Source organism: Gossypium arboreum, chromosome 13 (assembly GCF_025698485.1).
Source record: "Gossypium arboreum isolate Shixiya-1 chromosome 13, ASM2569848v2, whole genome shotgun sequence".
Taxonomy (NCBI): domain Eukaryota; kingdom Viridiplantae; phylum Streptophyta; class Magnoliopsida; order Malvales; family Malvaceae; genus Gossypium; species Gossypium arboreum.
The window spans coordinates 128734305-128761048 of record NC_069082.1 but is presented as its reverse complement, the minus strand read 5'-3'; the positions used below and the strand labels follow the sequence as shown (position 1 = coordinate 128761048).

Below are 26744 nucleotides of genomic sequence, written 5' to 3'. Positions count from 1 at the left end.
CCATTATAAGTACCGATCCATTTTCCGTCTCAAAACTCATCCATAGACTTTTTGAGCTTTCGTGTTTGTCTACTGAATTTTTTCCCTCACTTTCTCGAAAAAAAAAATGTCTTCAGGTTGCAATTGCGGATCTAACTGCAGCTGCGGTGACAACTGCTCGTAAGTTACTTTGTAATTATTTGTTTCTTTGGTTAAATCGTTAAATGAATCGATCTTGAACGAAACGGATCGGATTAATTCTGAATTTATTTGTTTTTCGATGTTGAATTTCGGGTTTGGATTGTTGCAGATGCAGCAGGAACCTTAACCTTGGATATTCGGAGAAGACAACCAGCACTCAGACCATCATCTCCGGAGTTGCGCCAGTGAAGATGTTAGTTTCGAACTAAAATTTAAATTCAAATTTTTATGAGTTAATTGCACCAAGCGGTCCCAAACAATTGTTTGGATTTTAAATTGGTCCTTGGTACCATGCTCTCTCGGCCTATAAGTTATGGGTCAGAGGATGGAGCTTTGCTCAGCGCAAACGCAAACTCGTTAGATTGGCATGGTTTCGTTTTCGACTATTTGAGCACTCAACCTAATAGTGTAATTGAGCCAAGTAGAGCTTAAATAGCGGTAAACTTGTGCTCCAGTCAAAATTTGATGTTTGTTATTCGACTTGAGCTCGACTCGAAGATTAATTCTTAAGTTCGAGCTCGATTCAAGACATAATTGAGTTATTCGAACTCAATTAAATTCGTTTACCAATTTTTATATTAAAGCTCAAACTTGAGCTCGATTAGACTCGTTCGTAAGTAATTTCATTTACTAGTTTAATTGATAACTCGAGCTTGGTATGATAATTACTTAATCAAATTGAGTTTCTTTTTAGTCGAATTCAAATAACTCACGTTCACCGGTGTCTCATTTACACTCCTAATTCAAGCTCTTAATAAAGTCAAAAGACAAAATCACTAATGGAAACAATACAAGACGTGTTGAGGGATCCACTGATATTCCATTAGATGACACTTTAACTTCTTTTAAAGGAGCCGAAAATCCCTCAACATATTCCTTAACTATAAATTCATTATCAAGTTAGTTCTATCGACTTAGGCATTAATTTAAGTTTTAAACATATATTTGGATATAATGTAGAACATATGTAAAAACACATTATCAAATCATAACCACGTGATTAACTTACTAAAAAAAAATTAGTAGAGATTATCTTTCAACAGTTAAAAAAAGTAGACACGTGTTTTAAATATATTTTACGTTAGATTTAAATTGCATTTTAACATCCAAACCAAATGATTAGGTTAACAAAACTATCTGATTGACACAATTTTAATATTTTAAAAAAAGAACCTTTTGAAATTTGAGATCATCTCAGAATCCAGATAATAGTAACTGAAATTTTATTGCAAAAATATATATGTATATATATTGATGTTTTTAATAATAACTTTTATTATTGCAGGACCTTTGAGGGACCAGAGATGAGCACTACTGAATCAGGACATGGATGCAAGTGTGGATCAAACTGCTCTTGTGATCCATGCAACTGTTGAAAAGCTTGATGAAAGCCATAGATTATGAAAAAAAGAAAGCAGCAAAAATAACAGGCCTCTGTAATGATATATTTTCAAGGATGGATGCCTGCAAGGTCTATAATTATGTCTCTGTCTGTGTCTTGTGTAATAGAAGCTTTGTTTGTGGTGAAAATAATGTATAAGCCATTTGGTTGGGAGCAAATTTTCCTTTTCTCCAAAGGATTTTTGCTGCTCATTCATGGTGACTTGGTTTATGGTTTTATCTGTTGTTGTTAAAATCTTATAAAAATATATATCGGTTGCTGCTCTTGGTTTGTATCAAATCATTGTCTGAAAATCTATGGCATCTTTTATTACTTTTATTTTTTTATTATGCATGTACGATTTATGGTCTATATTTAGGATTCGTGACTATCCCTCTTAATAATATTATTTTAGCGGATTCGAATGAATCATCTTTTTTACGGAGGTAAATCCTTGCCCGCTAGGCAAGAGGATAGCAAATTATAAATTCTATTTCGATAGGACATGTATTTCTATTACTATAAAATTCATAAATAAAGTAATTAATCGTGGTAACGGTTACCATTATCCTATTTGTACTGATGAATCTTATATGTGTTCTTAAGAAAAAAAAAAAAGAAATTTGTCAAAATTTTAGGGTTTTAAAGGTCATGGAAACACATAAGAACTCTTGAATGGAACTGGAAAATAAATGTAACTCAATTTCCGAACTCTCATTAGGAGTACAATGTGCTTTACCATTACAACCAATCACTTATTAGTTATTTTTTTTTAATTCATGGTTTGATTTCTTTAATTTACTATGTACCTATTCAAGTGTTTGGATTATATCTTTAGATAAAAAATTTTTAAATTTGGTTTAAAAAATAAGGCATAATATATTTTATATATAAACTTTGATTTAATGTATAATGTAATATATGAAAATTTAATTTGATTTAAATTCGACAAATCATTAACAAGATTATTGAATTAGCATCATTTTATGATATATATATATATATATTAAGTGCACAAATAATTATTTTAATTTAATATGAAAATAAATATATCTATTCATTTTTAAAATGTGTATAATTAAATCGAATCAATGTTTCAAATTTATGAACCGAATTTAAGTTTTACATCTATTATTGTACCAAATCAAAAATTATACATTAAATTAAAATTTATATATAAATTTAATATTTATCCATCGAAAAGAAAATATTAAGATCGAGATATTATATAAATTTATTTATGTATAAAATAAGAAGTATTACAAAAGAAAATATACCATCGAAACTAAAAAATGTAAATTTAAATAATATTTAAAACACATATTAAAGAATTTAATTTTCAATTCGATTCATACACTTGAATTGAGCTTGATTTGATTAAATTTAAATAAAAATGTAAAATAGTTTTAAGTTTGACAACTCAACTCAAAAATTGAGCTTGATTTAATTAAAAATTTAAAAACAAACTTGAAAAAATTTAAACAGTTTATTTATAAAGAATTAGCAAAAATCAATAATTCAATAATTTATATGCAACAAATTAAAAAAGTGATTAAAATATATATATGCATATATATATATATATAGGAGGATCCACTTACATAGTGTAAAAATTAAAGTAATTTTACATATTTTATAACTATTTATATGATTAATATTTTAACAATTTATATAAATATTTACCAAGTATGTAAAATTATTTTGGTTTTACACTATGTAAGTGGATCTCTATATATATATATATATATATATATATATATATATGTAAAATAGATTAAGTTTGACAACTCAACTCACAAAATTGAGCTTAAATATGTTTAAATTCAATTCAATTAAAAATTTTAAAAATGAACTCAAAAAATTTAAACAGTTTATTTATAAAGAACTAGCAAAAATCAATAATTCAATATACATAGGAGAGATCCACTAATTTTACATACTTTTGTAACTATTTATATTATTAATATTTTAACGATTTATATAAATATTTACTAAAGTATGTTAAACTACTTTAGTTTTTACACTGTGAAAGTGAATCTCTCTCATATATATATATATATATATACACTAATAATTGAATTAATTTCTCAAAACATTATTTTAATTTTTGGGTAAACTAATACCCAATGTTACTAAACTATTAATATATTTACGTTTTAATCACTCAACTTTAAAATATTACAAAATAATAACTAGACTATTTGAAAGTTTTTATTTAAGTCACTAAATTGTTAATTTTTTTTAAAGTTCGGCTAGTGAGCTTCAAACAACAATTAAAGATCGATACGATGAATCAACACTCATCAATGTGTAAAAGAATATACCGTAGATCTAAATTGATCTAATGGTTAATTTGTTTGGATTTTGATTTGACGATTAGTGACGTTCAAAGTTATTTCATGAAAAAAAAATAAATTGTAGAAGAAAAAAAGAACAATAGTTTTCGTTTAGTGCAAGTAGTGCAAGCGGAGGACATACATTTGCTATTTTACCAACCTAGTGACTTAAATGAAATGTTTTTAATTAACTTAAACTAATTGAACTCAAATAAACACGAATACTAAACACGAGTATTTCAAAAAACCGAAATATAAGAAAAATTCGAAAAATCGAAAAAACATAAATTCTATATAAAAGCCTAGATCAATCTAAGAACGTACAAGGTTTTTTTTTTCTTTTAACAAGTCCAGAAGAAAACATCATTTGCTGATATAATCAAAACAACTAATATGATAGTAAATGCAGTTAACTGCTTCATCCAAAACATCAGAAATGGTAGGAGGATACCATAAAAATGGAACTATTCAAGGCTCAAATCTCGGCTCAAGCATCTTTTTCGTCCATAGCGGGAGTCATGTCATCGAAAGCCTCATATTCATAATCTTTATTATCAACTTCCATTGATCTTCCGAAAACGAATGACTTTGTCCCCATCGTTGTAAATGGCATTAAACCAAACGCTCGAGCAGTCTTGATCTCTCTCGCAACCTTCCTTTGAGCCTTGGCACTAATACCGGTCTATACATTGAACTAAAACGATGTAAATAAAGGAAAATCCATAAGCTACGATAAATAAATCAAATCATCATTAGAAATTACCGAGCTCCGCTTTATAATGATTCCAGCCTCGGTTAAGAACTGCGCCAGGAACTTTACATTCTGTCCAACATGTATCGTTAGAAGTAACAGTAAGTTAATTACAGTACCCGATAACTAACAAAATGATAATCAAGGTTCCCACAAGTTATAATGAAAAGTATGCTGTCATCAGAGAATAATCACATGATATGCACTATTATCTGAACCATCTAGATTTAGAAAGCATTTACAAAAACAAGAATATATGACCAATTAGGCTCGGGAAACAAAGGTGATGCAAGGTTCAGATAGGCTCACCCGGAAATCAGCTTTTCTCAGTACTTCCTCTGTAGTCACTTCAAATGTGGCAGTTTTGGGAGGTTTACGTACTCCCGGTCTTCTAAGATCAAGATCCTGCATTATACCACATGGAAGTTGAACAATAGGATAGTGCTACTGTTAGCATAACAGAAAAATAAAACAACAGAGTAGCAGCACATTTATAATTATAACGTCAAAACTCAATGTTAAGATTTGGCATTGATTAACCATTTCTACGCAAAAGCTTATCGATATCTATAAAAAACATTTGCTAAACAACGAAAACAAAAAGAAGGTAATCTTCTATAAGGACCAGACATGTTATGATAGAAATACAGGTTTGTGGAGTCTTCTGAGCTAGTTTGTTTGATAAATAGGGTCAGAATATTGTATTCTACCATGATGACTTCTACCGAGACTTAGAAAGGAAGATGCAATGTGGGTTATACTTCTAAACCTTGGTTTCTTCGGAATTATATTAAGTTCATTCATGAAACTACTCTTTTAAGGCCATTCGTACACTTAAATCAGTCTAAAGTGCTTAAAACATCAACCGTGGAACACATCGAGCTATTAAGGGAAACAATCAGTGGAAAAGTCCGGGAATTACGGATTACTCATGTAAGCATAATGAACCAGAAACTTCTAAAAGTTACACTCACTAATAACTTGGCAAAACACATTTTCGCATCAAATAAATCGATCCTTTGCTCGACTAAATTGGAATCGTAACAAAACACGAATGTCAAATGGATAACAAACACGGAATATCAAATTCCTGGTTCAGTTTCTAATGATCCTTAAAACATGATATTGCTAAGAAACAAAGATCAATGTTATTCATACTAGGATGTGACACATATATGTTCAAAGTCCATATATAAGTATTCAAGAAAAAATGAAGAATTGAAGCTATGTAGACAAAGATTGCCAAAAGAAAAACCTTGGGTTCGTATGTCGATCCAGAATGAAAGGTAACATCGGGTCTAAAAGCATAATCATTTTTGTGAACTTCATTGAGATCAAACTCAAAGTAAGTGGCTGCTTTCTTCAATTTCATATCCATTCCATCCGATACCGTACTGAAACTATCGTCCAACTCGTCTCTATTAGCCATCGAAGGACCTAATCGATATCGAGACCTCTTATCAAGCTTTTCGAAAAAAGCTTGAGCTTTTGCACTATCACTGGAAGACCCACCGAATATTCTTCCTTCGAATTCTTCAGTTGATTCAAACGAACCGGAATTCGGAATATTTCCATCAAACTTATTTGCTGTGGAGAAAGATCTAACAGTTCCAAGATACTGAACTGGACGTGTAAAACCACCACTGAGTGAACTCAACATAGCTCGAGTGATTCTCATTTCTGATAATGATAATAATAATAATGAGCTAAAAAACAACCTTAAAAGCAATGAAAAAAAACATTTAGAGTTTCAAATAGCAATAGGTAGTATTTCACAGTAGCGGTGCTGTTCGCCACCGGTAAAAACCTCACGATAGCAGCGCAGAGCGGCCGCAAATTACGGAAAATAGCGGCGATAATGATCCCCTAATTCAGCTAAATCGATAGCTTTTAAAAAGATTTCTTCTTTTTAACAAAGTAAACAGAGAGAGTAACAAGCAGTAGGATTGAAAACAGAAAAAATCAAATATAGCAGAGTGATGCAGACAACTCAAAATTTCATGAATCAAATAGAAATCAATCTTCAAATATAAAATTAGGGTTTCATAAATTACCTTATTTAATTTCAGGGTCTGCCGGAAACTCGAACGGTGGGAGGCGGAGGAGGAGAGGGAGAGGCTTGTTTGGCGGCGGGGATGTGGGAAAAAGAGAGTTAAAAAGGGTAGTCGGGAAATTTTGAAGAAATCTCAAGAAACTTCTAGGTTAAATTATGCTATTAGTCCTTGTACGATGCATAAGTTATGGATTTAGTCTATGTACTTTGATTTGATCATTTTTTGTCCTTGTATTTTTCTAATTTTAAAATTTTTGTCCTGACCAAATGGTTGTTGTTAATTCGTTAAGATTATGTATTTCTAAAATTTGATGCGGTAAATATATTATCACGTATGTAATGTTATATCAATTTGTTGTTTGCATACATGACTAACAAAAAGCTAGACGTTAATGGATTTAACGATTATCATTTTGTATCAATACTAAAATTTCAAAATTCAAAAATATAGGGACTAAAAATGATCTAATTGGAGAACATAGACTAAGTCTATAACTTAACTCATAATAGTATAATTGAATCGAATTATAGATTGGGTTAAAATTAAAATTTTAAAATTTAAAAAGTATAAAAACTAAATTTAATCAAGTAAAAAAGACTAAAATTAATTAATTAAATTATAAGAACTGAATCCTCAATTTTTAAATACTATAAATATTAATGACACAATTTAACCAAAATTTTAGTAATACGAAATTTTAGAAAACCCTTTTAATATACAATTTTATTTGTATAAACATCGAAAAAGTTTAGTTAACAGATAGATATGTATAGGGTGTATTTTTTTATTCCACAAATAGTTTAACAAACTCCGAACAACAAACACGATTAATGTAACTCAAATCCAAACCACAACTGAGGCCGTGAACACCCTGACCATCCTGGATTTCTTAAACCAATTTTAATTTGAAATCTTGAAAGAAAATTTTGAATATAAACACTCATTTTCAAGTATAAATAACATAGTCGATATTAAAATGTTAAATCGGGTTATAAATTTTGGATCACTTTTAATTTGGGTCATTTTAAATTTGGGTCATTCAAATATTTTCAAGTTTAGTCATTACAAATTACTTTTTCAAATAATTTTACGTTTTAGATCACTTTATGTTCGGATTTGAATTGTTAATTTTATTGATCAAATTAAGTTAAATCTTCAAACCAAAATTAACAATATTGATCGGTTTATTGTAAATTATAAAATAAATATATAAATATTTTTATTTGACATATATCACAATAATTACTATATCAACGTTATTACACTACAAAACTTTAGCATCATATGCACAATTACTTAACCAAATATTTAGATTATAATCGGCCAATAACACTTTTTTTAAAAACAAAATTAAGTACGATTATCATTAACCCTTTCGACCTCTGCTATGGCCTCGGCCACGGCCATTTCCGCCGCCACCTCTAGCTCTTGAAGTAGGATCATGGCCACGATTCGCGGTTGGTTCACTGTAATCTTCAATGTTCGCCACTAGAGACCTTTCTTTCGTAGCAATCAATATCTCATCTGCTGTAATATTATACAAACCAGGCAAGAATGTCGATCTCATTATTTATATATTATCTCCTCTACTAATGTAAAATAAAAATAAAAATCAAATCGGAAGTTGAATCTATCGTATGTCTTCTGGACTGTTTTTAGACACATGTCTTATATTATATGGTCATAGAATACTAATAGTAGTCTCGGAATGCTTTACTAGAATGTGATTGAATGAAATCCAACTCTACTTTCAAACAATCAACAATAATCTCGTTAATTTTACAAGATAAAACCAAGAAAATTTCTAAGTGAATTTTATTACAAACTATAACGGATCGAGAAAATAATAAATTAAGAATACATACCTGATGAAATTGAAATTGCCTTACAAGCCGAGGACACTATAGTCAATGTAAATAGAAGAAAGAAGCAAAGCTTAGCTTTAAAACTCATTATTTTGTAAATTCATTTAGGTCCTTTGTATTTTTGCCAATTTTTGGGAAGCCCTATTTATAGACACAAAGTTCCCCAGTTTAAATATTATTACGTGGCGAATCGTGATTGGGAGTTGAGAGTTGACTTTTACAGGTCGTGCATTTCACGTTTTTTATCATGAAACTGTTTGTTACTTGATTGAATCTGAGCCGTTCGCTTCATCTTGATCAAAAAAGTCAACGAGTATGATGTTGCCGCTTTCTAAAGCTGCATTATCCTTTTTTTTTTTTCTTTTTCATATACACTCTATGCCATATGATATGAATGTATAAAATATTGTAGAAATATAATGATTTAAGTCATTGGACTGACGAGGTTTTGGTTGTGTTGATAAAGTTAAAATCGAGCTTGATGGATGAAATTCAAGTTTTACCTTAAGCAAATAATGTGTCGGGTTTTTTTTTTTTCTAATTTTAAGTATAACAATAAATTTAACTTTTAGTATTTATATTTTTGTCTATCTTTTCAAAATAGTAAAAATAAAAATAAAATGCTAACTAAAACATTAATTTTTTTAACAATGTTTATATAGTATTTCATGTGTACCTTATATTGAAATGACACTATTTATCTTGTAAATCACGCCAACAAATAATTTAAATTTTATAAAATATTTAAGAAATAAAACCATTCAAACTTCACAAAAAGTTCGTAATTTTTTAAAAAAAATGAAGTATATAGATAGCCATACGAGCTGTTATGTTTAAAAATTGACATTTTACTTAGAATTTCTATTTAAAAGCAACAATTCATCTCTTTTAAAAGGTTGATATTAGGGTCAAATTTAACTAAAAAAGGACTAAATTGATAAAAAATAAATATTATGGACTAAATTTATCTTTATACCCCAATTTTGTCCCACAATCTGTGATTCTTGCACAGATTTATTTTATTCAAACTTGTTCATTATTAATTAATGATTTAAGTTCGCTGTACGAACCAATTAATTAAGATTAAAGTTTGATAATTATATTATTCTAATTAATACGATAGAGTGCTTATTAAAGAAGATCATAAACATTGTAGTTAATTTATTATTATTATTTTAATAATCTCATTATAAGTTTTGATTGACAATAATGCTTTTAGTACACTCGAACCCACGTCTTCCTGTATTGACAATAATATCTATACCAATTCAGCTTAAGATTAAATCGAAAATTTATTATTATTTTTACTATTCATAGTGTTGCCATTATTTAATATTATCATGACATCTAACATATGTTTCCTTATGATATATACTTTTTAGTAAACTTTTAAGATGTTAATTAAAATTGTAATAATCTTTTCATTTTCTTTTCATTTCACCCCAAAAGATGTTATCATCCAATTAAAATGTGACACATGATAGTTTTACTCGACATTATACAATTTTTAAATAGAACGAAACAAAATTGATATTTTAAATACTACTTTAGATAATAATATAAAGTACTTAAATGATAAAATCATATAATTTAAGGCTAATTTTGTAATTTACCTTAAAATAAAAGCATTTTTTGTCAAAATCTATGATAGTGTATTCCTAGTAATTAATTTAAAAGCATTTTTTTGTCAAAATCATACAATTTTGCAAATAAAATTCATTTGTTAGAAAAATAAATTTTAAAGACATATTTTAATAAAAATAAAAATAAAAAATTGTATTATTTGAACTCAAATATAAACATCGAATATCAAAATTTATTAAGAAAAAGAAAAAGTTCTTCTTCATAACACATTTTAACCTTTTAATAATTTTTTAATAACCTTTTAATAGTTATGTATAATGATAAAATAGTAATTTCGGGTGGGATGGAGCAAGTATTTCCCATAATCGTTTCATATACAATATTCAAAAATTAATTATCCCCGCATAGCCTCACATTCTTTAAAAAAAGTATCCACTCTTTTCAAAGTGGATTGATTTGAAATCCATTAACGATGGAGATTTTGCCATCCTTAAGACTCAATGGAATAAACGAGAGCTACTTTCACATTGGACTATATATGATCGAGGATTTACTGTTTTAGTACAATTAGTTCATGTGATAACTCGTAAGAGATACGGTCCAATAGGTTCAACACTACTAATAGTCAAATTACATTTCCCCCATCTACTTAAAAATATATATAAATTAGCTCTTATTCATTAGATTAAAGAGTAAACTGGCTCTTCTAATAAAAATTTAATTCATTTCTATTGTTAGAAATTACCCCTGATGTACATGTGGTACATGACGTGTCACTATTTAATTATTCCCTCAATAACGCGAGTTTTAACAATGCAAATTGATGAAATTTTCAATAGAAAAAACTGATTTAATCTTTGATTTAACGTATTATTTTTTGAATAAAGATGGTAAAAAGTAATCTGACTTCTAGTATAGGGATTTCTATGGTACTTTTTATCTACCATTTTCATATAGATGCAAGACTATGAACACATCAAATAAAAGACTGCAACTCATTGAATCTAACTCCATAAACAAGAAGACAAATTGTTTGCATAGCAGATATGTATGTTAATCCGGGCCATCGTACTTGAGATAACATCATCTAACATACAACAAAGTCGAAACCCGAAGTCTCGATATGCAGTTCCAAGCTACCTAATCCCAACAAGTTATACAGCAATCATCGTTTCTTAAAATCATATTTCTTATGCTTGTAGTACAAGTCGGTTTTAGTACTCCCGAAGTTAACGATTTTGGGACAACCATCTCGGTCTTTTTCTAGTTGTGTACACTCTTTACAGTAATATGCATCGGATATTCCTACATCTCCACAGATAACACACTTATGTCGAAACAAGCCATAGCTGCATTCATCGCAGATCCGGACAAGCGTGCTAGGATGAACGAGGGAGTTGCAGATTACGCATTTTCCATCATGTTTCTCGCACAGTCGTCCTATCGCAATACCAGGCAGCTTCCGGCACATGATCAAATCCGGCTGATGCTTGGCCATGACTGCTGCAAATCCTAGCTTGTTCAACTGAAACAAAAAAACACAAAATTACCTTACATACATACGTACATACCATACCATACCATACCCTACATGCACACAGACACACATACATGCATGCGTGCATGCATGCATACATACATACATACATAACTACATGCCCTACATACACATACATACATACATACATGCATGCATAAATATAATCAGACAATGGCAAGCAACATTATCAAGAATCAAGATGAATTAAAAGAACCCAACATCACAAAATGAAAGACATAACTAATTCAAAATAAATTAAAAGAAGTGAATAATTCACTAAAAAAACAATGCTAATTATAACATGATAATCATTTTTTATATAAAAAGAAAAACCCATAATGTCAAAAAGAAAATCTTTTACCGAGCAAATATGGAGAAAAGAAAACCCAGAAAAAGGGGAAAAAAAAAAAAACCCTTATTTGATAATTTTTTTTGAACTGCAACCTTGAGCTAAAAATTATGAACAAAAATAGGAAGCAGAAAACAAAAAGTTGACAAAGCAAGAAATAAAAAGATTAAAACCTGAGAAGGGATAGCAAAGCTCTGGCTATGGCGATTGGCCTGAGAATCTGATAGCAGATAAATGAGAAAGCGCTGGATTTGAAACAGAACACAAAGGGTTTAATAGAGTTTTTATATGGTTTCTAAGCCGTCGTAGATGAAAGTGATGGTCAAAGATATGATATCTTGTCAAGGTTTTCGAGTTTTTCTTTTATTTACCAAAAATCAAATTGCTTAAGTTAGGGAAAAGTAGAATATTTTACTGTGCATAATCGAATAAATCGAAGTAATTATGTATGCATTTTGTACCATTATCGAATGTATTATCGCTTAAAACGAAATAAATATATTATAATCCATCATTTTATGTATTCTAATAAATACGATAGAATGCTTATTAAAGAAGTTCATAAATATTGGAGTTAATTTATTATTATTATTTTAATAATTTTATTATAGGTTTTAATTGACAATAATCCTCTTTAGTTCACTCGAACTCACGTCTTCTTGTATTGATAATAATACCTATACCAATTGAGCTAAGACTCAATCGATAATTTATTAATGTATTCTTCATTATTACTTAAGGATTTAAGTTTATTGCACGAACCAATTAATTAAGATTAAAGTTTGATAATTATATTATTCTAATTAATACGATTGAGTGCTTATTAAAGAAGTTGATAAACATTGGAGTTAATTTATTATTATTATTTAAATAATCATATTATAGGTTTTGATCATATCTATTCTTTTTTAAAATGTACAATATCTAGAATTATCCATAATCCCTCTTCGACTTATAAATAAGAAGATAGGTTCAACACTTGAATATCAATAAGCCCTCACTAAAAAACAATTATCCCATGGAAAGTAAGTACTAGTAGTCAAATTACATTTTCTCCCTCTACTTGAAAAATATACAAATTAGCCCCTATACATTAGATTAAAAAGCAAGTCCTTCTGATAAAAATTTCATTCATTTCTATTGTTAAAAATTACCCCTTGAGATACATGTGACACACAATCTGTTACTATTTGTTTATTCTCTCAATCACGCCAGTTTTTAACTATACAAATTGATGAAACTTTCTATAGAAATGATTGTTTTACTCTTTGATTTAACATAAAAAGATTAATTTACTATTTTTGAAGTAGAGACAGCAAAAGGCAATCTAACTTCTAGCATAGGGATGTCTACTGTACTTTTATCTCCCATTGACATATAGATTCAAGACTATGAACACATATCAAATAAAAGAATGCAACTCATTGAATCTAACTCCATAAACAATAAGACAAATTGTTTGCATAGCAGATATATATACATATATATGTTAATCCGGCCATAGTACTCGAGATAACATCATCTAACATACAACAAAGTCGAAACCCAAAGGCTCGATATGCAGTTCCAAGCTACCTAATCCCATCAAGTTATGCAGCAATCATCGTTTCTTAAAACCATATTTCTTACGCTCGTAGTACAAGTCGGTTTTAGCACTCCCGAGGTTAACGATTTTGGGACAACCATCTCGGTCTCTTTCTAGTTGTGTACACTCTTTACAGTAATATGCATCGGATATTCCTACACCTCCACAGATAACACACTTACTTTGAAACGAGCCATAGTTGCATTCATCGCAGACCCGAACAAGCGTGCAAGGATGAACGAGGGAGTCGCAAACTACGCATTTTCCATCATGTTTCTCGCACAGTCGTCCTATCGCAATACCGGTCTGCTTCCGGCACATGATCAAATCGGGGTGATGCTTGGCCATGACTGCTGCAAATCGTTCCTAGCTTGTTCCAGTAACTGAAACAAAAAACACAAAATTACCTTATTTACATACGTACATAACATACCCTACATACACACATACATGCATGCATACATACATACATACAAAACTGCATACCATGCCATACATTACATACTCATACATACATGCATGCATAAATAAAACCAAAAATACAATGCTAATTATAACATAATAATAATTTTTTATATAAAAGGAAAACCCATAATGTCAACAAAAATCTTTTACAGAGCAAATATTGAGAAAAGAAGACCCAGAAAAAGGAAAAAAGAAACCATTTTTTGTTTTTTGTTTTTTTAACTGAAACCTTGAGCAAAAAATTATGAACACAAATAGGAAGCCGAAAAAAAAAATTGACAAAGCAAGAAATAGAAAAAGATTAAAACCTGAGAAGGGATAGCAAAGCTCTGGCTATGGCGACTGGCCTGAGAATCTGATAGCAGAGAAATGAGAAAGCGTTGGATTTGAAACAGAACACAAAGGGTTCAATAGAGTTTTCATTTAAGTAATAAGCAAGTCGGCTTTCTTGTCAAGGTATGATTGATAAGCCGTCGTAGATGGAAGTCATGGTCAAAGTTATGATTTCTTGTCAAGGTTTTCGGCTTCTTTTTCTTTTTTAACCAAAAGCCAAATTGCTAAGTCAGGGCAAACTACACCAAGTACTATATAGTGCATCATTCGATAAATCTAATCAATTATGTTAGTATGTAAGTGCATGTATCGAAGTAAATATACCGGCTAATAAGTAGATCATGGATTACGTAAATACATCATCGGCTAAACCGAAATAAATATATTGATATATAAGTATATCATCAATTAAATTAAAATATAATTTATACCGTTAATAAAACAATTAATTTTTCATTTCATCACGTAACTCAATTCACATTCCATCATTCTCAATTTAATATCAAAATAATCATTTCATCATATAATATATCATAATTCAGCTCAATTTCATATGGATTTACTATATAAGTTAAGTCATAAAATTTTAATTTTATTTTATTTAGTCTCTATCTTGATATTCAATTTCAGCCATAATATTTCAACTCAATAATCATTAACAACTTATCTCAATATTATATAATGCAAAATCTCATGAACATGCAATAATTAGATTGATTTTGGGTCATATAGATACAAACCAAAAGCTTGGGTTACTCGTCGTTGACTTTCGTCTTTCCTTTTCTCTCTCCACAGTCGTACATTATCTTTAGCTACAAATAAAAATTCAATAATGATACGGTATCAAATTTCATACCAAATTATATTAAATTTCAAAGTCATACGTTTTTGTAATTTATTCAATTTAGCCTTTAAAATCGGGTCAAATGTAACTTTCAATTCAGAGGTTCGGATTAAAATTCAACTCCACCAAAACTCATTAGGGACCCTTTATTTTCTATCTCTACCAACAACTCTTGACAAATTTATATTTTATTCGATTTGATCCCTAATGTACGAAACTAACAACTAAGCTTTACAATTTAATCCTTTTCATATGCTAAGCTTAATTTATGACATTTTCACACCAATTTCATTCCATTCTCAACAATGGTAACTTTCAAAAACTTTAAAAACTTTACAAATTGATACATGGACTAGTTAAATTAAACTCCCATGACCTCAAATTTATAAAAATTATAAAAAAAAAGACTAAATTGCATTAGCTAATTAATGACCGATTGCTTGAAACCCTTAAAGCTTCTTCTTTTCTTTGGTTCTCACGGCTTGGGGAAAATTTTGGCTTTTATAGTATGGTTAATTTGTTAATTAATCTTAATTAAATTAATTAATCAAGTTTAGTTATCATTAGTCAAGTTTAAACTAAATTAATGACATCCAAAATCATTATTCACTATCAACTATTCAATAGTGGTTTATTAGCCATTTTGGTCCCTTGAATAATTGTTATTTAAGTCTCCAAACCTTATTCTAATTAAAAATCTATAACGATTAAACTTTTACAATTTAATCTTTAAGTCTTAATTAACCACAATTTTGACTAAATTATTTAGCCGAATTTTAATTTATCTATTCACTAACTACGTATCTCTATTTAATATTTACAAACTCGGTTTACAAAAACGAAGTCTTGAAACCGCAATTTCCAACACTACTAGTTTTTGTGTCATTACAATTCTCCCCCCACTTAAGAAATTCCATCCTTGAAATTTACCTGAAATGTGATGGGGAATATGTACTACTGAATCAATTTCTCTTTGCTGACTACCTTTTGCAATTGAACCACCACGATCAATTCTCTAACCTCTAGCTATAAGAGTAGGATCTCTGGGTAGCTGCAAGAATATCATTAACATTTTGCATTGGAAACATGCTCCCGTTTTCTTTTAGCATTCACTTCTGTGTTTTCTTCGACAAAGTTCACAATTTGGAATACTTCCGTCCTTTTCCGACTTCTCAAGATTGCCAATAGATATTGACAGTTGTTTAACTCGATATTTCTTGGATTCAAAATTCAATGGAATCGATTTCCAAGAACTTCGAGACTCCCTAGCTCGCTTAGGTAAGGGTTGCAACCGGTAATCTTGACACCCAATTATAAACTATTTTCTTTTTTGACCACTCAAGTATGAAGTTTTTAAAATTATTCACTCAATTAATTGAATTTTTATTATCTATTTTTATTAGTTATCGTTAAATATCGAATGGAAGGGTGACACGGATAATATGATTACCTATAAATTTGAATTAATTGGACCAATATTTTGAAACATAATAAAAACCAAAGGGAATACTTCCATTTCAAAATATGATTACGAACTTCAATAACATAAACAACAACTAAATATAACAAAAACAATGATCAAACGATCACAATATACATCCATCCATCCATCCTTCCATACATACATGAATACATATATATATAGTGGCTTTATATATTACCTATACTATACATTATAGCATACTGAAGTTCCATGGATAATATGGCACAAATTATACTAATCAATCATTAAATTTCACACATTTTGCTTCAATTTTCATGGCACTTAACCATGTATTGCAACTCCAGGAATCTCCATCATCAACGGTATTGACTCAATAATCTTGGACGGCTTGTTATCTAGAGGTGTCTCGGAGTCGTAAGCCGAGAGATGGACTCCAAGTGCTGCTCTGCCCGACGGGTCGAGGTTGTTCTTCCAAGTGGCATCCCATTCGACAGCTTTGGCCGTGCTGCATGCTACACTTGCTCCTCCCGGGACGGTCAATCGTGCCGAGTTCTAGTAAAACAAGCAAATATAATGATCATCTTGACTAAGGAAAAATTCGAGGTCAAAGGATTATAGAGGCCTCTGTTCTAAGAGTTTGTTCAAATAGTAAATTGATTATTTCTATTAAACTTATTTGTACTATTAAAAGCTGGCGTTGTTGTCGGAATAATTAGATAGTTGAAATTTTTAACAAAATAACTAATTTGCTCTTTAATATAACATACAACAACTAATTTACCTTTTTTAAGTAGAGAAAACAAAATACAATCTATATTTTTACCGAAAATCGAATCTCGTATTCAAATTCGAATAACATATTTTTAACGGTAATCACCTGAGGGAAGAACCTTTCGAAGATCATCCTATAATAGTATGCTTCTTTCGTGGTCGGAGTGTTGTGAGGGAAGATGTTTGAAGCATTAAGCATCATCTTATCGGTCACCTGAAAATCATACGGTACAGAATCAATCAATGAATCAATTATTCTTCGTGGCAGCCTAATTATTTGATTAATTTACATTTGCAGCAGCATGAGCTTTGAGACCATCGATCCAACTATAACCAACGCCATCACTGAATTGTTCTTTCTGCCTGTATAAGATATGCTGCACGAGTCATCAAACAATACCATGTTAGTTTGGTTTTAAGTCGGAAAGTTTTGGGTTTAGATCATTCAAGTTTGAAGGTCGGGTTATTACGGATTTGTATCATTTTAGATTTTTTATTTTGAAATTTACAAATACAATTACGAATAATACATATCCGAATCAACTATAGTCAAAATCAAGCAGTATAAAGTGCAATTAAACTAAAATCAAACCAGAATAATTTTAGAGAGGGCTCACACATGTCCTATTTGAGCCAAAAAACATTATATTTTACAAAAGGCAAGAGTCGAACCTAAGCCATCAAGATCCCAAGACCTCATTAGCAATTATTTCGAGTTTTGATCATGTTAAGTTTAAATAATTTCAGATTACTTGTTTAAGTTCAAATCAAGTTCAAGATCGAGTCAATTCAAGTCTAGGTTATTTGACTTTTCATAATCAAATTGAGTAGAATCGAGATTTTAGAATTGAAATTTCAAAATCAAGCCAAAATTTACAAGTTTATCAAAGAAAAAAAATTAATGTTACTTCACCTTTGGCAAATAGGGATGGTTTTCATCATCAAAGGCTCGTCTAAGAACCCATTTCTCAATGCGTCCTTCATCCTTATTAATCTGATTTATGAAAACAAGAGAAACAATGTTGACAAGACTTTAAATATCAGCCGTTGATGAACAGTAAATCAAGCAATTTCAACACTTTATACCATCTTTGATTCAGGGTCTATAGCCATGGCGACATTGATGAATTCTTTGTCTAAGAATGGAACTCGAGCCTCCAATCCCCATGCAGACGTTGCTTTGTTAGCTCTCAAGCAATCATACAGGTGAAGGGCTTTGATCTGCACAAAGGTGGTATACAAAAAACTTTACGGCTTTGCTTGGTAAGATAGAAAGAAAATCGGAAAACATTAAGATGGAATCAGAAAGAAAATTGGTGAGGTAGAAAATTCATAACTTCAGCTAACATACACATCTCTCTCATTTTCTCTTCTCTCATCTTTCCGATTTAGAAGATGTGGTTTTTATGCATTAAGATGGCATCTTTTTCTCTCACTTTTGCACTCAACCAAGCACAACCTATGCGTCAAATTTTCATTGGCATGTTTTGATATTTCAAGTACCACATTGGACGTTTTATGAAAGTATATGTACCATAATAAAACACATAGTGATAATTCAGATACCACATTAGATATTTTCAAAGTACATTTATCAAATTAAATATTTTATGAAAGTATAGATACCAAATATAATATTATCCCTAAAAAAAACGAAGTTCATTATGTCATCCTTATCGATGTGTCAGTTTTGATCCAAATTCAAAAAATAACTTAATTAACTTAAACTAAACTTAACACAACCCCGTTTGATTATAAAAAGTCAACTACCCGAACTCATTTAGCCCAAATTTGAATTTATCCAAACCCAAAATAGCTTAAACACAAAATTACCTATAGATGAAATGTTCCAAACCCAAAATGGTCCCGTCAAAAATGTTCAAACCCAAAACAATCCAAATATAGCCTAAAACTTGAATGATTCAAATCCAACGAAAAAACAAAATAAAAAACTTAACCCAAAATAATCAAAATATGTCAGAAAATGAGTTTTCAATTTGAGTATTTTAAGAAAAATGAAGAGCCAAAATAACGTAAATTACCTTCCGGCATGTTTCTTGATGGAATTCATCCTTATTTGGTGCTTTGTGGAAATACAAATATCCACCAAAAATCTCGTCGGAGCCTTCACCGGAGATAACCATTTTGACACCAAGTGACTTGATCTTTCGTGACATTAGAAACATAGGAGTACTTGCTCTGATTGTGGTGACATCGTAGGTTTCAATGTGGTAAATAACATCTTCAATGGCATCAATTCCATCCTACATTTTAGACAAGTTTTAGTTTTAGCTTTGTTGTAGGATTATTAGATTTCAATTATGTTGTTTGAATTGGATTGAATCGATCAGTTAAATCGATTGGACCAAAAATTGATTAAGGTATAGATTTGGGGAGAAATATCAAATCAGTTAATTTCTTTAATCGAATCGAATGGACCAATCAAACCGATAAACTGATGCCTTCACCATCAATCCGATTTTAAAAATCTTGCTTTTAATTTTTTTGAATTAAAAATATATTTAGAAAGGGATTGTAGTCAATACTTGAACGGTGAAGTGAAACTCGTGATGAACAGTGCCCAAATAGTCTGCCACCTCTCTTGCAGCCTTCAAATCTGGTGAACCCTGTAAGCATATTGAAATTAGATATATCAATTTTGAATCTAACTCAAAATTTCAATCTGATTAATCTTAATTCAAATTCGATCTTAATTCAATATAATCATAATAATTAATAATCAAAATTCACTTGATCAATATTTAAGTTCAAAATGACTTAAACACGAAGTTGACCAAAATTTAAAATAACTTTGAACTCGAAGTAGTACTTAATAGAAATGACTCAAATTTTTTATATCAAAGAAGCTGAAACTTGGTAATAAAGTGATGGCAGATGTTACAGTAGACACGAATAAATGAAGGGAATGTAGATTATGTGATTCAAATATCAAATTTTTAGGATAAATTATATAAATAGTCATCCGATTATTAGTGTATTTTTGTTTTTGTTATATAAGTTTAAAATTTTTATTTTAGTCATTAAATCTATCGAAATTTAATATTTTGATCACTTAACCTTTAAATTACAGAAAAAGACTTTTTTATTGACATAATAATAATTTTATCCCTCCAATTGATTAAAATAAAAAAATTAAATCTAAATGACAAAAATAGAAACTAGTTCAATTTACCTCTAGGCCAACACAGAAAGAATGGAGCTGACTTCCCCATTGTTTGGCAGCCTTGGTACCAGCCAAATACCGAGCTGTGATGGAAGCAACCAATGATGAATCAAGTCCTCCAGATAACAGAACTCCAAAAGGCACATCAGTCATCAACCTTTTGATCACAGCCTATAAATATACCATATGCAACCCACATATAAGCTAAAATTACATAATAAAAAATTTATATAAAGGATTAAATTACTATTTGGGACTTGATCTTGATAATTATTCTCATATTGGGACCTAAATCTTTTTTGGGTTCAAGTTGGGCCTTGAACTTGACAATAGTCTCAAAGTGGGAACAGTTTGTCTAATTCAAGTCCCAACGTAAGAACAATTGCTAAATTTAGAAATTAATTTAGACAAAAGAAAAGTTCAAACCCCGATATAAAAATAAGTGACAAATTTAAGCTTGATTTAACCCAAAAAAGTATAATATATTACTAAGGTGTTTTTGGGGGCAAATTTGTGCTTACATTTTCAAATGCACGTCTAAGAACAAGAGGATCGTATGGAACCGATGGAGTGACCTCTGAAAACCAAGGTGGATTATACCATCTCCTAAAGCCTCCAGATTTACTCGAGTATAAATGACCGGGAGGAAAGCTTTCGAAATGTTCGCAGTCATCATTTAATCCTTTCAATTCTGATGCTATCCAAACTGAACCTGAATATATAACGATGAATATATAACGAATAAAAATATGAATTTAGTTAAATTAAAATCGAAATTAAATTGAATAAAAGATAACCGAATTGACTCGAATCGAATTTTAACGGGGTAGAATGATTTAATTCATTTATTTTTTTTTAAATTAACTGAATACGTTCAATTATTATCTAAACCGAATCAATTTCAATAAAAATTTAACCAAAAATATTATTTGAACCAGCTTTTCAACTTTATTGATTCTTTTCTTAGCCCTATGCATGCATAATTTCTCTTAATTACCCAATTTAGTATTCATGTTTGTACGATCTCAAATATATGAAAATTATTTAAGAAAAATAGATAAATATTCTCATATTAGATCTATCCATTGATCAAGTGGTTTTAAAAAATTTCATGCCCAAACTCAAATCCACGGCTCATTTTCACTATTTACATATTATAAAATAGGGTTAATATATTATTTAGTATCTAAGTTTGATTTTAATATTTAATTTAGTACATAAATTTAGTTTTAATATTTAATTTGATATATGAGCTTTTACAATTTCATACTTAAGTTTTTTGTCCAAAATAAGTACTTAAATTTGGCTTCAATGTTCTTGAGCTTTTTTTTTGGTCTCAAACTACGTATCTATATTTTTTATTATTAAAGTACACGTATCAAGCATTCATTGTGTCACATAATATTATTTGTTTTGAAGCTAAATTTAAGTAGCAAATTAAATGTTAAAATCAAACTTAAATATTAAATATTATATTAACCCCTATAAAATATTCAAAATATATAAATAAATTTAAATAAAATATTTTATTATTTAATTTAAATTCAAATGGAGTTAAAAAACTCAACGTAAAAATTATTTCATTTTAAACTTAGTTAAATCTACCGTCCCATATGGAAACCTAACTCGTATTCAACACATACTCATATTTGGAAAACTTGAAATTAGTGCAAAAAAAAATTTTACTAGAAGTAAGGAAACAAGATAAAAGAGTGTACCATCGAGTCCCCATCCAATATAAAGTGAGGTGACACCAATAGCATCACGAGCGACAATATAGCTATTGTCACGAGTATCCAACAGCACAAATGAGAAGATTCCATCCAACATGTCCACAAAGTCTTCCCCGTACTCCTCATACTATATATATATTAGTAGTGTATATATTCAAGCAACAGATTCAGTACTTTGTTAGACCAATAATTCACATAATAAGTCCAAATAATTCAACACTATTATACGAGTAAAAATATTATAGAGATTTCTATATAAGAAATTAGATTATAGTTTATTTTCTATTATTAAAAAAATATAAAAATTAGTTCATATATAATATTATAACATGAGGTACACGTGGTATGTCCCATATCATTGTTTGGTTATTTTGTCAATCACGTCAATTTTTAACAGTATAAAGATAAAATTTTTAATAAAAAAGTTTAGTTTACTTTTTAATATGACGTACAAAAATTAATTTAACTATTTTTTAAATAAAATGAGTACGATACAATTAAACTATTAATACAAGAGCCTCTATGATATTTTTACCATACTATTATATATGATTTGCTTGAAGCTTACCAAATGTGCTATAACATCACAATCACTGCCTGTCCTGAACTTGTGGTTCACCAAATTCTTCCTTAGTTCTTCATGGTTATAAATCTCTCCATTCACCTGGATTTTAAAGGAAAATAAAAGTTGCAAATGTTGCTATTCATCTACTAAAGCTTTTGAATATCGTTCACTATGGTAGTTGTGAGTAGAGATGTTTATGGGTTAAGCTTAAGTATAATATCAGCGTACTTTATGCTTGTTCAAATTTGATCCAATACGAAATATAGACTTAACATTTTTTAATGTTTACATTATAGTAATATTATATACCACTATAGATTTAATTTTTATATGTTATAAATTATATAATATGTATGTATGTATGTATGAAATATTAGAAACTTACAAAAAAAAAATTGAATTCAAGTTGAGTCGAGCTTAAACTTAAGCATAGTCATATATTAATCGGGTCTAATTTTTTACTCAAATATATTTTTTAGACCTTATATTTTTACTTAAACTTCTTTAAATTTCTTTAAATTTAAGTAAATAGCTTAATCCATGCAAGTGCGATTAAAACCAAAAGTTTGAAAGAAGATGTAAATTACAAAAAAAAACCAAATCGAAAATACAAAAAGGCATCATTAATGTTGGCCCTTGAATGTTTGGGAAGCTAATAATAAGATACTAAAATCTTTGATTTTTTGCCAGTTTTAAGGGGCCGACCTTTGATAATTGCCTAAAAAAGGAATAATAATAAAAAATTAAAAGTGAAAGGGGTACCGTGACGGCGACACTCTTGTCTTCATTGAAGAGAGGTTGGTCGCCGGAGGCAGGGTCGATGATGGCAAGGCGTTGATGAGCCAAATAACAATCGCCGTGCTGGTAGAGCCCGCTCCAGTCTGGACCACGGTGCTTCAGCCTGTACTTGCATCGTCAAAATAAAATACTGGCTATTTATTTATTTATTTCAGCTTTTCCATTTTTTAATAATAAATAAATAAATATTGCTGCTATTGATTTTCTTTTCACCAAATAGTTGTGGAATATGGTCCTACATCCCACGCTGATAATCATCAAATCAGTTACGTAATAATAAATCAAATCAAACTTCTTTCTTCTTCATTTTTTCTAATTTATTTAATTTTTAAGAAGAATTTATTAAATGTTAATTTAAAAAAATAGTTAGATGGAATAATTGGGTCAAATTTGATATTTATGAGTGCTTTTAATTTTGTCGTATCTAATGTTTTAACTTCACAATAATACGGTCCAATATTTCTTTTAGATATTAAATAAAACGATTATGGTAAATGATTGCTCATCTCTAGCTCGACCATTATAAAAATAACTATTAAAAATTTAAAATTTTGTTATAAAGGAACTCTAAATTTTTTTTCCTTTTGAAAATAGTATAAAAACTTAACAAAACTTAAATTTAGATAAGATAGATAGAGCAGAAAGGTTCTATTTAACATCCACGAAGTTGATAGTAAAAAAAAGTTAAATGATAACAGATTTGACAATATTTATCTTGTCCCGCACTATTATCATCTCTTATAAGACTATAATACTATCTTGTTTACTTTATTTTCTTGACATGAGAGCATAATGGGTAAATTTCAATTCCAAACCCTCTACTTCTAGATTATAAGAATGGTAAATTTTAATTTGATCCTTATACTTTGCTTAAATTTAATGTATATACTTTAATTGTGACATAAATTGGTACCTCAATTTTATAATATAATTAGTTAATCTAAATACTTTATTCTAATTAAAATGATTATTATGTGAATTTTTAAGAATTGTTATCACCATTAAAATTCTTTATTTATTTCAAGTTCGTTACATTGCTTCTTCTTCTTTTCTTTTTACATGAATATCAAATGAGTTTTTATTTATTTTAAAATCTCACACCAGCAAATTTAATAAAAGAATTTTAACAATGTTAATAAATAGACCTAAATTTTAAATTGAAAAGTGGAGAAACTAATTTTAAAAAAAATATGGAGATTAAATTCTAAATATCTGAAGAGTATAAAATTTCGGATAAATTGTAACTTTTAATTTTTACTCTATTATTTAGTTAGAAATAAATAATTATCTCAATGCAAAGTATGAGAAAAAAATCATACAGGTGAAATAATACGAAAATTATGTGAAACGATTGTGGATATAATCAAGGTTGATGGACATAAATAAGTCAAATCCACCTCTCCTCGTCCCGCTCCTCTTATAACCATCTTAGATATAGTTTTTCTTTTCATTTTCAATACACAACTTTAAGTCCCTCAAAATTTTTAAAATTTTTATCATGTTTGTAAAATTTTTAAAAATTTTAATTAAGCTCCTTAAAAGTTTTAAAAGTTTTAATTAAATTCCCAACAACTCAATATCGAAATCCAAGATAATAAATTTAGCTCTTAATATCTATATTTCCTATCAATTTAACCTTTATATTTCTTTTTAGTTATATTTGACCTTCATCTTTTAAAATCAATATTTTAAAAAAGTTGAATTATTATTTTTAAACAGAAATACTAACCAAAATATTAAAATTTTAAACATGATAACTTACATAGTAATTAAAATGTAATTCTTGACTTTTAAATTTTTATAAATTTTAATATTTTAAATAATTTATTAACGTGACATATAAAATAAATATATGTGAATATAAAGTATATGTTAATTGTAATACCAACATCGTTAAAAATTTTAATAAAAATATTGTTTCGATTATTTTTAAAATATTAATAATTAAATTTAATAAAAATAAAAATAAAAGTTAAATTAACAAAAAATAAAAATATTAAGCTACTAAATTTATCATTATACTATATTTATAGTAGTATAATAAAATCACGTAAAACAATGATCATAATTGAACAAAGAGCAAAAAATAGAAGAATAAAAAAAGGATTATTTGCCTGCGAGAAAGTTCGAGAACTCGAACCCTTTTTGCCTGCGAATCGGAGCAACCCAGAACAGCTAATATCCCACACATTTTTTCTCTCTCAACAATCAACACTCCCAAACACTATTTTTAAGTATAAATTATAATAATAATAAAAAGGAAGAAAATTTTTGTAGTGAAACTGGGGGGAAACGATGAACACTTTGGTATTTGGGGTGCGTTTGTTTTTTGAAGTTCATCAGAAGCCGCTCTTATTTATAATTGCGAAAGTGTTTTGAAACGACGTCGTTTTATTCACTCCTTATATGACCCACCTATTTCCCTTAGCCACGTGGTCTCACGTGGGTTTATTTTGATCCATTTTCTGGTGCTGATTCAGCATTGAAGATAGTAGTCAAAATCAATGAACTTCTTTCTTCAACCGTCCATCTGTCGTTTTAAATATCTGACGTGGTTTTTTTATTTTTTAAAACTGGGTTATTTAATCTAAGCCGTTCAGTCGTTTTGAATTGTGATGTGATTGAGACCCGTCTCTATAATTTTTTTTAAGGTTCATATCAGTTTTGGCCCCTAAACTTAGTAATTATATCCACTTTGGTACTTATACTTTTTTGTCCACTTTAGTACCTTAGCAACTAGATTCGTTTTAATCCCTGAAATTGGATTCCGTCGAGATTTAATGGCACACTATTACATTTTTCAAGTTCAAAGACAAAATAGCCTTAGTTATCAAATTCAAATCTTAAAGGATAATTGTTAAATTCATTAATTATTTTTTTTCGAAGTAGTATGTGAAAATTTGGAAGCAACTACCATTTAATAAGGACTGAAATCTCAAATTTTGTGAAGTACAATGACCAAATTAAAGTACAAGATATAAA

The 26744-nt window shown here is 29.1% G+C and overlaps 6 protein-coding genes across 6 annotated transcripts; 1 reads left to right on the top strand and 5 right to left on the bottom strand.

Annotated features, from left to right (window-relative positions):
* On the top strand, positions 1 to 1861 carry LOC108484446 (metallothionein-like protein 1). The gene is made up of 3 exons (XM_017788231.2): positions 1 to 159; positions 290 to 373; positions 1466 to 1861. Exons 1-3 carry the CDS (start codon positions 107 to 109, stop codon positions 1554 to 1556), a joined length of 228 nt encoding a protein of 75 aa, XP_017643720.1. The 5' UTR covers positions 1 to 106; the 3' UTR covers positions 1557 to 1861.
* A 2216-nt stretch (positions 1862 to 4077) lies between these two features.
* Positions 4078 to 6844, bottom strand: LOC108484440 (uncharacterized). The gene is made up of 5 exons (XM_017788227.2): positions 6703 to 6844; positions 5904 to 6328; positions 4958 to 5053; positions 4661 to 4720; positions 4078 to 4579 (listed from the first exon to the last, which is right to left on the bottom strand). The coding sequence occupies exons 2-5, from the start codon at positions 6324 to 6326 to the stop codon at positions 4385 to 4387; spliced, it is 774 nt and encodes a 257-aa protein (XP_017643716.1). The 5' UTR covers positions 6327 to 6328; positions 6703 to 6844; the 3' UTR covers positions 4078 to 4384.
* Positions 6845 to 7926: 1082 nt separating this feature from the next.
* LOC108486046 (protein PSY3-like) lies at positions 7927 to 8682 on the bottom strand. Its single transcript, XM_017789862.2, has 2 exons — positions 8568 to 8682; positions 7927 to 8226 (listed from the first exon to the last, which is right to left on the bottom strand). Exons 1-2 carry the CDS (start codon positions 8653 to 8655, stop codon positions 8069 to 8071), a joined length of 246 nt encoding a protein of 81 aa, XP_017645351.1. The 5' UTR covers positions 8656 to 8682; the 3' UTR covers positions 7927 to 8068.
* Positions 8683 to 11173: 2491 nt separating this feature from the next.
* Positions 11174 to 11649, bottom strand: LOC108485974 (PHD finger-like domain-containing protein 5A). Its single transcript, XM_017789810.2, has one exon. It carries the CDS (start codon positions 11647 to 11649, stop codon positions 11317 to 11319), a length of 333 nt encoding a protein of 110 aa, XP_017645299.1. The 3' UTR covers positions 11174 to 11316.
* Positions 11650 to 13281: 1632 nt separating this feature from the next.
* On the bottom strand, positions 13282 to 14526 carry LOC108485975 (PHD finger-like domain-containing protein 5A). Its single transcript, XM_017789811.2, has 2 exons — positions 14399 to 14526; positions 13282 to 14008 (listed from the first exon to the last, which is right to left on the bottom strand). The coding sequence occupies exon 2, from the start codon at positions 13971 to 13973 to the stop codon at positions 13641 to 13643; it is 333 nt and encodes a 110-aa protein (XP_017645300.1). The 5' UTR covers positions 13974 to 14008; positions 14399 to 14526; the 3' UTR covers positions 13282 to 13640.
* Positions 14527 to 16745: 2219 nt separating this feature from the next.
* Positions 16746 to 26117, bottom strand: LOC108484519 (asparagine synthetase [glutamine-hydrolyzing] 1-like). Its single transcript, XM_017788333.2, has 13 exons — positions 25877 to 26117; positions 23727 to 23865; positions 22968 to 23063; positions 22385 to 22526; positions 21188 to 21378; positions 20676 to 20837; positions 20029 to 20109; positions 19525 to 19746; positions 18569 to 18703; positions 18396 to 18476; positions 17773 to 17859; positions 17589 to 17696; positions 16746 to 17263 (listed from the first exon to the last, which is right to left on the bottom strand). Exons 1-13 carry the CDS (start codon positions 25951 to 25953, stop codon positions 17033 to 17035), a joined length of 1752 nt encoding a protein of 583 aa, XP_017643822.1. The 5' UTR covers positions 25954 to 26117; the 3' UTR covers positions 16746 to 17032.
* Between the last annotated feature and the right edge of the window lie 627 nt (positions 26118 to 26744).